The sequence below is a fragment of the Parasteatoda tepidariorum genome, chromosome 1, assembly GCF_982258835.1.
Source record: "Parasteatoda tepidariorum strain Cologne lab strain chromosome 1, Ptep-v5.0, whole genome shotgun sequence".
Taxonomy (NCBI): domain Eukaryota; kingdom Metazoa; phylum Arthropoda; class Arachnida; order Araneae; family Theridiidae; genus Parasteatoda; species Parasteatoda tepidariorum.
This window is the reverse complement of record NC_141755.1, coordinates 69,622,611-69,635,540: the sequence shown is the minus strand read 5'-3', so window position 1 is coordinate 69,635,540 and position 12,930 is coordinate 69,622,611. Positions and strand designations below refer to the sequence as shown.

The 12,930-nt window shown below is 32.0% G+C and overlaps 1 protein-coding gene across 3 annotated transcripts in view; it reads right to left on the bottom strand.

The window, feature by feature from the left end:
* Window positions 1-286: 286 nt before the first annotated feature.
* LOC107456593 (uncharacterized) overlaps window positions 287-12,930 on the bottom strand; it is an 84,732-nt gene continuing 72,088 nt past the window's right edge. For all 3 annotated transcript variants that reach the window (XM_016074499.4, XM_071179676.2, XM_016074498.4), the window contains exon 2: window positions 287-2,981. In XM_016074499.4, coding sequence (XP_015929985.1) covers window positions 554-2,944 — 2,391 coding nt within the window. In that variant the 5' untranslated portion in view covers window positions 2,945-2,981 and the 3' untranslated portion in view covers window positions 287-553. The remainder of the gene's footprint in view (window positions 2,982-12,930) is intronic.

Sequence of the window (12,930 nt, the reverse complement as noted above, 5' to 3'; positions counted from 1 at the left end):
TGCATCTTGAAATTGTAACAAAGCGTATCTTTGGTTATAATTAAAGACACTTTCAGAAATATATTATGCATTTTATTATAAAATTAGGGCAGTCAATGCTTCATTATAAACTAAATAATTACTATTCTAGTGGGGAAAAAAACAAAATTTGATTGAGTGTGAAAAAATTATCACAGTGTTTAATAAACGTTGACTCCAAACATCCCATTACATTTAAAATCACCCTCAATAGCCATTTTGACAAACAAAACTAAAAATGGCTAAAATGAAAAAAAGAAATGACAACTTAGCACATAAGGATATTTATTCGTCCAAACAAAAGACGAAAAAGAAAATATAAAAAAAATGAAGCAGTTTATCACCAGTAGAACATCACTTGTTTTGTTTGTTGAAAAAAAAATTGGAACTTGGCTAATAACAATAGTTTACAAAAAAGAGAAGCGTTAAATAATGATAATTTTTTTTGTTTCTTTTTACAATCAGTCCATGCTTTTGAACTAAAACGTTCATAAGCAGTAGAAGAAAAGAATAACAATTATAACCTATATTAGTCTCATAAATACAATGTCCCCAGTTTTTTCGAATGGTGTGAATTTCCGAAATGGTTTTTAGTGTACCTAGAAGAGTCTGGCATTGAATAGAATTTCGGACAGTTCAGTTCTGGCGGTTTAATGAGATCGTTTTGAACGAGATTATAGTAATTGTGATTGTCCAATCTTCTCTTTGGCGAGACGTCGCCGATAAGGTTGGACAAAGACTTTGGCCTCGAAAGTCGTCTACAGTTTTTGGAATTTCTCTGATTGTCGGCAACAATGTCAGAGTGGTCATCTGGGCCATCGATGTCATCTTTAGACGACAAAGATGAAGTTGAACCAATGGAACCGTTCATCTTTTTTCCCGAAGAGGAGTTGCTCGACTCCGGACTAGATTTCTTGGTGTCCATAAGCAAATCGGTCAAAGATTTATAACGTATGTGAAACAACGGAGATGTGGCTATAGTTTTTACACTGCTATTCATCCACGATGTCTTTTGGGACTTATTATTCCGGTTGATACCAGATATATCCTTATGAGCATGCGTTTTGTTGTTTTTTAAGAACCGTGATTTGCCATTAACTTGGTTCTGCTGGAATTGGCTCTGGCGTTTGTATGGAATTTTGCTATCATTATTGTTATTATCGCAGTTGGCATTTGTAGACCCATTTTGGACTATTTTACTTGCACTGTTTGAGCGCAAGGGAGTACGACCGGGGGTTTCGAATACCTTGACCAGTTTCAAACCATTTTTTCGCTTGTCAATCTTTTCGTAAATATGATCTTCGGCACATTTTCTCGATTTTTGACTTCGATGCGGTATATATATTTCTTTGGTCTTAAAGGAAGGTGTTCGGTTCACAATACTAACTGTAATTTTATGTGGTGCTTGACTATTCTTAACCATGCCACCATTGGATTTCCTAACTGGTATAGTTTCGATGGGTGGGGGCTCGGGTGGTTTGCGCTCGTTAGATTTACTGCTCACTCCGTCGATCTGCGGAAGTAGTTGCGTCTTGTGTTCTTCGTTTACTGAGAATTCGTTCTTTATGTTAACTGGAAGTGGAGCAAATCCTCTTACGTAATCATATATTTGATCTATTTCGTCATACCGCAAATCATCTGAATCTGAAAATTCATCGACATTATCACTCACTGGGAGGGATGAATCATTTGGGGTTGACATCCCTCTTTCCAAATGAGCTCTACCAGACATGTTGGTACCTTGTGGATCTGAAGCACTACGTTTGACAAGAGGAACAGTGCGATAAGTATTCGGTGCTTGTCGGCGTGTATAAACATACTGTGGTGAAGGTGGGAGATTTTTGATTTCACGAACAGATGCTACATCACAGACCTGCATGCAACCAGACACCTCCACCATTAAACTATGGCACTTGTTGGCAAGCGCCGCATGTTCTGACATTTTTGTCAGCGCTTCAAAGTTCTTTGGTGCAAGAACTTTTAGAGCAGCATTTGGCGGGATAGGCACAACTCCGAGATCTTTAGACAATGGCATAGCAACGAGACATTCTTCTTCAATCAATGAATACAATCTCATTTCATTTACGAACTGTGAGCCAGTTTTTACACCGACTGGAGGTTTACCGTGAACCAAGCGAACCATAATTGGAAACCTTTTGGACATGAGCGTTTTGACTGTGTGCACTCCAGATATATTATCCTCTCCAGCTATGGTACTAAATCGTCCTCGAAGCTCTAGTGGAAGATATACAGTGTCACCAAAAGATGTGACGCAGCCCAAATATTTTCCGCTCGCGCGGTTGCCGCGCGAAACTCCACTCAGGATCTCACCCACTGTGAGCACTTCTCCAGGAGAAATGGTCCGAGTTTTGTCCCACACACTGTCCACGTCATCTGGTCTTGGAAGGTGGACTTTGATGCTATCTCGTACGAGACAGGATTTGGGATTCCTCCTTGCAAGTTCTGCAACGCTTTCAATGCATCTGACGGCCCTACCATCTTCTGACAGTATTTCGAACCAGCCGTCATAGTTTTCTGGAACAGCTAGTTTGGCACCCACGGGGATCATCCTGCGGCCCGCATCTTTGAACTTGACGCACTGAGCGATCACTTTGAGCTTGATGCCTGCCGAGGCAAGAAATACAATCTGGTTGAGATTCGGAGATGGCAGACTGGGGACACCCAAGTTTTGGTATTGTCCTTTGATGATCTTGGCCACCTGTGGAAGTTTGAACTTGTTCGTGAACTCCTTGAGGTAGTACCCCTCGTCTCCCCACTTCACTGCTGACAGGTACGTCCCCGTCTCGGAGGAAGACATTCGTCCCCCCGAAATGGTTTCGGACAAAGATATCGGACTCGTGATGACTCTTCGGATGGAACGCACTTTCTCAAGAGGTGGTAGTCCACAGCGTCGGTTGGAGCTCATATGGATGCATAGCTTTGGAATTTTCTTCGCTGTATATCTGTGGAAGAAAGAAAATATTATTTTTTAGTTTCTTAAAAATAATTCATATCAGTTGAACAATTTTTAAATAAGTTTTGCTTAATGGTTATTTTACAAATCAAGGAATGTTTCTTGTAAACTAGCTGAATAGCTAATATTCGTACGGGGTGAGAAAAAAATAAATGATTACGAATTAGACTTTTCCTGAAAAATGTGGGCGAATTGAATTTTAGTGAGATGTGGAAGATGTGGTTATTTCACAATATGGAAAATGTGCTATGTGGTAGATGAAATGTGAGGGCCACGGCGTTTAGGAATGTCCTGAGAAATTGTCAACCATGGAAGGCTATTTTTTGTTATTAAATTGCTAAGTTTAGATACTATTCTTATTCGTTCGCTGTAATTCTCCACACTAACTTCATAATTTTGGGAGCCTTGCCAGGATTTCAACCAGGGACCTTTCGCCTGACTAGCGGGAATACTGATCACTATACGATCACGAACGGGCATCCGAATTTATGGTATTAGTGGGGCGAATTCCAGTGAAAAAATAAAACAAATCGTATCTAAACTTAACAATTTGATAAGAAAAACAGCATTCCATATTTGACAATTTCTCATGGCATGCTTATACGCAGCGTAGCATGACATCCCTCTACATTACATCTAACAAATAGTCTCCGAATAGTCTAATTAAGTTTAATTCGCCAATACGCTGGCTGCACCTTCCAGCTGCGTTTTCAAAGAGTCTAACGTAGGATCGAATCCCATGAACAATATTTCAAGAATAACTGAAATGAAAGTTATAACTGTACTATGTGAACTGTAATATTCAAAATAAAAAATGATTATTCCATACAATTGTTAGAGAAAACGGTAACAATTTAAATCTTCACATAAGTGATCATACAACAAGAAAACAAGGATGTAACAAACTTCATATACACAATACAGTATATATATACAGTGAATATAGCGATGTATAGTACACTGAATATATTCTTATAAAGAATTAATTTTCCAAAAAGAAACTAAGATAAAAAACGAATTCAAAAATCACAAAACGAAAGAAGCATTCGAAAATCACAAAAATGTTTTATGACGCATTTTCTCTTTACAACATGAAAATTAGGCAAGTTTGATTGCTAAATATTATAATTTATCATTTAATAAATTGTAACAATGAAGCTTAATACTAACTGATCTCAAAGTTTGCTATTGTTTACAAAATAAAGAAAACACATGTTATTTATTTACTTTTAAAACAATGAATGATAAATCTACAGTTTGTATCTTTTGGATTCTTACATATTTGCCAGCGATTTTACTCCTCAAGATAAACAATCGCTTCGGGAAACGACCTTGATACCATTTTCCACACCCAGTTTATGAAATTTAGTTCTCAATTTTAATCAATAATATTTCAATGTTTTTCTCAAATATTTTTTTTTCTTCATATGAGTGGGCGGGTTAATAGAGAAGAAACTATTGAGACAGTTTGGTTGAATTAATCTTGATACATCAAAAAACCAAGGATAAACAATAGGGAAAGTCTCACCAAATCCTCTTTCCTTTCTCTTTTAAGATTTTGTCGCTATACGCAATAACAACCCAGATTTTCAAGGTTTTCTAAATAACCAATGCTTTGAGAACTGAACTCATTTCAGTATTTTATTTATTGTTATTATCAGTAATATAATAAATGTTTTTAATGTAAGGTTAGTTTTTTTTAAAAAGGAGGAAAAAAACAAAATTTATGTAATAAACAGGACTAGGTATCAAACATTTGTAAGCCTCATCAATAATAATATTAATTATAGCATCTCATTGCTCTTCAGCTCGAGAAAAATGTTTCTCAAAAGCACCAGGCACTCGGCTTGACTCAAGCTGGGTAAAAGCATATTTGTGCGTTGAATTAATGTTTTCATAAACAACTTAGTTCTGTATGTAAAAACTAAATAAAGAAAATGAAAATTCACATTGATTTCATAAAAAACATGCATTGAAAAGTGTTACTGTGATATGGCATTATCAGATAATATAATGCATTTAAATTTACATTACAGTTTCAGTATGTAAACACGAGCAAACTTGAAACTCAATTTGAATTCATATAATGATGCTTTGAGAAGTATTACTCCAATATACCGAGTACAAAATGTACCTGAATATCTACATACGTTAAGTAGCTAAAAGTGTGTTCTTATGGGGGGGGGGGGGAAATTAAAGGAAATTCAAAGCTTGCAAAAAGACTCAGTGAAAAGAATGTTTTTTTCCGACTTGGTCTATCCACCTAACATCTACAATTAAAACTGATAAAAGCTTACTGATAAAACTGATAAAGCTGCTTTAGTAAAACAATGAAAAGTGAGTTGTTTCAGTAAAACGTTGGAAAGCCTAGTTGTTTCAGTAAGACGTGTAAAAGTGTAGCTGTTTCAGTAAAACTTTAAAAAGCGTAGCTGTTTTATAGTGAAACGTTGGAAAGCCTAGTTGCTTCAGTAAAACGTTAGAAAGCGTAGATGTTTCGGTGAAAGTTTGAAAAACATAGCTATTTTAATGAAACGTTGGAAAGCGTTATTTCCGTATAAATCAGCAGAATTTATTGATGTCTTGAACATCTCAACAACTTAGCAAAACTGTAAATTTAAATGCAATCTTTTCTGGTTTGCGTAGACAAAGAACAATTTAAGCAGTAAAAGAATTGAGCCAAAATGTTTTTTTATGTAACAACCGTTAAAATGTATAATTTCTGATGCATTGATCCATAATATACCACAACTGTTACTGTTGAAAAACTGTTACAGTTTAATTTATTTCTGTCTAAGAATGTAACTAACAAATTTAAGAATAAAGGAATACCAATTTTATCAGAAGACCACAATGAACGATGTTATTTCAGTATTGAAAGGACATATCTACTGCCGTTCCGAAGTTGAAGAGTTCAAAAATAGTGTGCTTAACGCATATTGACTATGTTTGATTGGTAAAAACAAATTTAACAAAGTATTCTAATGGTTTCCTACAAAACTAACATTAAGAAGCTCTACTTGTCCTATATGGACTAAAAATGTTCTATATAAATGTTATATTAAAAAAGAAAAAGTATGAACTCGAGGAGAAAAAATAGTTTACACCTAAACACTTAGCAACCAAACAAAACATCATTTTAAATCAAAAATACGACGAGACACAAGTAAAACTCGAAAAGTAACACATGACATCACAGCCTTGAATCTTAATACATCACCTATTCTTAATTGACACAAGCCACTTACACAAGTTGAGTCACCAATGTTTCAAAAGAAAGAAAAAACTAAATCTATACGTACAACTGACTAAACGACCCATTGCCTCGCCTCCCCCAAAAAGCGTCACAACAAAGTTCTCAACCAAAACATGAAAAAAGAGCTTTTTTATGTATATACAATGAACTAAAAGGTAAGCAAGATTCAGTAACCAGATTTGGAATTCAACTTGTAACAACGCGTCACCTGTCCGTGCTAGTGACCTTGGTCCAAGTTCTCCGCCTCCTCCGCAATTGATGCCCACACGCACGCTCTACCAACTTCCATCATCACCAACAAAAGATGCCACAAACATATTCCACAATTCTTCTGTAAGAGCAGCGCCAAAATAAGCAGGAAGTTCTTTTTTCGTATATCAAAAAAGCAGACGATTATAAGCCGAAAACTGGCTTTATTATTGTTGTATATGGACAGATGGAACGGTCAATGAAATGGATTGTATTTACTTTGTTCACAACTTTGATCTTCATGAAAGTACTACATAATAAAGGCCTTGAGTGGGGATTTTTATTAGGGATATCTCTTCTTTCAAATTAGATGGTAGGGTTTTGGAATTAGAGGTTAAAAAGCGTACTTCAAAATTTATCAAGGTTCGATTCAAAACGGAATATAGGATACAGAGTTTTCCTATTTTGTATCTAAGCAGTAAATACAATGTACTGTTTCCTTTATTGTTAAATTGTATTATTTTGTTTCTAAAAGCGGTAAAAACATTCTTAGCATTTACGAACTCAATTCCTATTTTTTAGAAATATATATTTAATTTGTACTTCTTTTTAAAAATTAGATGCAAGAATTTTAGAATTTTTGAGGTTGAAATGAGGTTGAGGTCATCATCATTTATCAAAGTTCAATTGAAGATGCAATATAAGCAGGCAGAACTTTCATAATTTGCATCTAGGCTGAAAATACAATGCATTATTGTCAAATTGCATCAGCAGTAACAATAACGAACTCAATCACATCTTAACCCTAACTCCGACTACTTTTTAAAACATTTTCAGCTGTAACTCTAAAAAGAAATTTTGCAAAGTATTTAGTTTTTTGATCTTTGATGACGAAATAAGTATCTAAGAGTTTGCGCTGTTCAAAACTTAGATCTTCATAAAAGTATATAATGAATACTTAAGAGTATTTAAAGAAGATAAGTGCATGTTCAGGGATTTTTATTAGGAATACTTTTTTAAAAAATTAGATTGTTCGGTTTGTCTTTTTTTTTTCTACAAATTTCGTTCGTGACAGTCTAATATGAAATTATCTAAAAAAGTGTTTTTTTCTTCTTAATTTTTAAACTTTCTTGTTTTTTCTAAATTTAAGAGCAGTAATAAAACAGAAATAATTAATAATTTCAAAATTTTCGGTATAAATTTCTTCTTACTGCCATTTACAGTTTTTTTTCTCGCATTTTAAGGGTTTTTCTAATGTATATTAATTTGCAAACTTGAATGTTTATAAATAAAATAAAAAATAATAGGCAAATATCTTTTCATTTAATCAAAGCAATTTAGTTCAGGCACTATTTTAAAACACAATAACGCATAATCAAAGAATTATTCTGTAATTCAATTTTGAAATTAAAGAAGACCGGCACGCGTAAACTCTATTTCATACGCATCATCAAAAACTTTCTAAAAAGATAACACAGCTGAAAGAATCAAAACAATTTGGTTTTATCTTTAAATTACAGTTATTTCCTTTTTGTAATTGAAATAAAAATAATCCATCAGAGAAAATGACGGTTTCAAAACAAAACAATAATTAAATATTTTTAACTCGACCATTTCCCTTTATTTCAGAAGTAACCAGTAATTTAATGAAATCGACGCAAATGACTTTTCATTAAATTTCAAATTTTCATGATCTAAATTGTTTTTCTTTATTACAGCTTTTCCTTCTACATTTGATGAAAATTATAGTCATTTCTTTAATTTAAGATTGAAATTACTGATTTTTCATAATAGTTAGTAAAGAAAATGATAAATTCATTTTGTCTTTCTCAACACAGGAAATTTAATCAAGTTTGAAAAAGGAAAATTTTCAGACAATACTGAAATCATTTGTCATTGTTTATTTACCATAAACTAATAAGTAGTAACGGAATTGAAAATTTTATTTCGCCTACTAAACTGGTTATGATTTTGCGTACAGCAAAAAAAAATTCTAAATTAGAGGTATCAACAACATTATTAAATTTAATGTTACCCATCATATAAAAGAAGAAAAAATAGCTTGACTTAAATTTGAAATAAAGGGTCATATTAAATTTAAAAGATAAAAAGATAATAATCTCCAAAATATAATAATCTTCAAATAAATAAATAAAATTAAATAAATAAAATGTCCAATACTATGCAAATTTAAAATGAAAAATTTTTATATTTATTATTGTTAATAATAGTAGTTTAGGGTTTTCTGTGGCTTAGCAGCTATTAAATTATATTACATTGCAATTTATAGCAATAACTTTTACCGCTATGCTACTTTTAGCATTTAAGTAAACTGCATTTAGGCAGAAACTTATGATAAGAACAAAAACTGTTAGTATTATAACTATGCTACAATGTTGTTTGCTTCTTATACCCAACGATCAGCAAAGCTAAATCAAGTGCACAACAAAGTTCAACGTAAGAAAATCTAGGACCAACAAAGGATGGTTCACAAGGTCTCGAAAAAAAGAAACCTAGTCAAGAATATGCTCATGTGACGCGTGTGTGAAAGAGCATTTACATCATGTCTCGAAGCACTTAGTCCTTCTGCAATAAGCCATAGATCTTCTTTGGCCACTAATGAGACAGATAATATGATCTGTCCTAATCTGTTGCAATTAAGGCACAAGGAGCCTCATGCACAAGGTGGTAACTTCTGTACCAGTGATGTACAGGAGGAACAAGCTAGGTGGCGTTGGTATTGCGTTTTGTTTTTTAGAAAAACTCCGTATGCTACAATGTAGCTTATAGCATTAATTTATACCACAATACAACTTGTAGCACTCAAACAATCTTGCAATGTAGTTTGAAATATGAATTTATACCACAATGCAACTTTTAGCACTCAATCTGCATCCCATTGCAACTTTCAACACAATACTGTTTATACTGAAAGCTGTTCTTTATACTAGCAGCAACTTTTAGTTTTCAAGTTATGCTACTTTTAATACTCAGATCTTTTCACAAACCCAATTCTAGACTTACTTAGAGTAACAGATTTCATAGACTGATTTAGCGTTGCTAAACAACAGATATATGCAACTACACTACTTACATTATTACTTAAGACAAACTATCAAAATGAACTATAATGGATGGTTATAAAGTTGTTAATTTGGATAAAGAAATGTCCACGTTTTTGGTTCCCCGTAAAAGAAATAAATATATAGATTAATGTATCTGAGTTGATAAATGCTGTTTTTTTAAATTTATTTCTTTAATATTATTTTGCTCAATATATTTTTTCTTCCTTTTCTGTTTAGTTACATCATTTCGCTCATTAAATTTTTTCATCAATTTATTTATTTATTCATTTTGCTCATTAAATTTTTTCTTCATTTTTTTTGTTTATTGACCAAGAAACTTTTAATAACTTCACCGGATTTTTTAGAGCTATATTTTAAGCATATCAACTGTTTAATGTGAACCATCCATCGATGTTGACGAGTTCATATCGCGCCCGGGTCACCAATGAGGGGATGTATTTGTCGACTATGTCAACCTTCATCTATCAAAAGGTACCTCAAGGTAGAATCAAGTTAACATGTCTTATATACTGGTAAATTAGTATTTAATATTTATAGCGGTAGTTGCGCCATAAATCCTCATACTTTCTTTAACAGTCTTTATCTTTTAAATCCCTGCTTATATTAGTTATATTTAATTACATTCAACCTTGTTTATATTGACTTTTAAATATTATTAAAATTTATAAATAGAGTGTTGCATAAACTAATTTTAATAATTGGTTTGTCATAAAATGTCCATTACTTCCTTATAAAAATGTAATCAAAATTTGTAATTTGTTTACTTCATAGAAATTTAATTTAAATTTGTAATTTATTTACTTTTTGAAAAAGTAATCAAAATTCGTAATTTGTTTACTACTTTTCAAAATCTCTCGCATTTGCTTTAAAAAAATGTAGTTCAATTATAAGCTTCTATATCTAAGCGAATTCCTAAGAATATATACGCCTTTTAAGCAATGTAACCTAAATTAATATTTTACTGAATATAGGTTTCATCGCCAAATTACTTTTTGCTTTCAAACATGCAATTACTGTCTTTTTTTTTGCTGATCGAAACTTAAAAATACGTATATTTTAAATCGTGTACTTTTTCATCGCAGCTTAAGAAACATTTAAGTGACACTTCAACCAGACTTTATCTGACAAATCCAAACCCTAATCCCGTATTTGAAAAGGCGTAAGCTTCAAATCAGGAGAGTTGACAGTGCCAAAATCTAACTTAAGCTGGTGTTTAGTTCCGCATGGTCAGCCAATACTTACGACAAAATCGACAGAAAAGGAAATACACCTGACTAAAATTCATTAGTGCCTATTTCCCATTGAAAAGAAATCGGTAGATTTTCTCCATTATTATATTCTAATGCCGAAATTGTTTACTAAAATATAAATATTTATAAATCTGGTATTATATTAATATTATCCGTAGAATTGCATTGTTATTAAACATCCAAGGATTATATCTATTGATTGCATAATGAAATAAACATCCATCGAAAACGGAAAATACCAGCACAGTTTTGTTCTTAAGTTTTACCTTTTTTTTTCTTTCGAGTTTCTTTTATTTCCCTTAAAAATGGATTATTTAATAAGGGGAAACGGGACCTTAAAATGCATTTTTTGAAAGATTACTTTCTAAAGAATTATAGGAATAATGACTATATTATTTTAGAAAAGGACACAGAGCCTTAAAAATGAAAACTATTAAATGGAACATTTCATAAGGGTTCAAGGGTATATGGACTACATTATTACAGAATCGGACACGACATTAAAAATGTAAAATATTGTAATGTTAAAATGTAAAATGACTATATTAGTTTAGAAAAGGACACAGAGCTTTAAAAATGAAAACTATTTAATGGAACATTTCTTAAGGGTTCAAGAGTATATGGACTACATTATTTCAGAATCAGACACATTATTTTACGTTTTTGGAACACATTTAATGGAACATTTCTTAAGGGTTCAAGAGTATATGGACTACATTATTTCAGAATCGGAGACATTATTTTACGTTTTTGGAACACATTTAATGGAACATTTCTTAAGGGTTCAAGAGTATATGGACTACATTATTTCAGAATTGGACACATTATTTTACGTTTTTGGAACACATTTAATGGAACATTTAAGGGTTCAAGAGAATATGAACTACATTATTTCAGAATCGGACACGAGGCATTAAAAATGTAAAATATTAAATGGATTATTTCACAATGGACTTCAGACAAGAGACTTGAAACCTTAAAAAGAATTGTTAAACTGATTGTTTCATAAGGAAGCAAGGAAATATGGACTATATTATTTCAGAAGAGGACACGAAATCTTAAAAAATGAAAATTATTAAATAGATTGCGTTATAAGGAAACATGAGGCTTTAAAAAAATATTGACTAGATTATTTCCAGAGGAGGACATGGAACCTTTAACTTAAAAACCAACGTCTAATATATTGGGCAACACTTGGTACGATTTTATCGCTTAAAAAATAATTATTTTGAGGTCGTTTTCCAGAACCAACACTAGATATTACGAACGTAGCAGCGGTGATCTCAACAAATCAGTGAGTTAAAATTTTATTTTCATCTTCTAACAATAAAACTAATCCGTTCTGCTTTAATTTAAGTAGAAAATAAAATTAATTTTGTTCGGAACATATGAAAGAAAAGTCCGCCAAAACCGACTAGGGAACCGGTAACATTCACAATAGGGGTCTGCGAAAATTCGAAATTACTTTCGCACTCAATTAAAACCAACTGAGCTCACATAAGCCTCTTTAGCTGTTATTACCGGGGGAAAAAAGATTTCATTAAAAGTTCATTGAATTGTTTTGTGAATCTTACCGGGTGGTCCATTATAAAAAGAGGGCATGATCAGTTTTTGTATTTTCTTTTATTATTTTCATATATGTATTATGACACAAATTTGTTGCATGTAGTTATAATATAAAATCTTCACCGTTTAACAAGCTAACAGAAATTTTTAAAATTTGCTGCACATTATTTAGGAAATATGGAGAAAACGTTTAAAAAGGGAATTTTAATAAAATTGTTTGAGCGAATTTTAAAATTTATTTGTTTTATATTTATAGAATTTGAAATGTTATTATTAATTTCAAAATATTTATCCGTCATTTCCAGTATCTAAAATTTTCTCTAATATTCTTAATATATAAAATTTTCTGAACAATTCATATGTTTTAAAATTTTACAAATAATTCTCGTATTATTTCTAAAATATTTTAATTATTGTGTGAATTGATGTTACGAGTTTTAAAACAGACAAAAGCAGTAATTCTTCATTCTTTTTTTTCCACCTATTAGAAGCATTAATTTACTTTATTTGAAGATATAATTATAAATTAAGTTTGCTGTAATTGGTCCCAAACCAAATGGCTAATTAAATGGTCGACAAGAGTTTAGGGTAAAG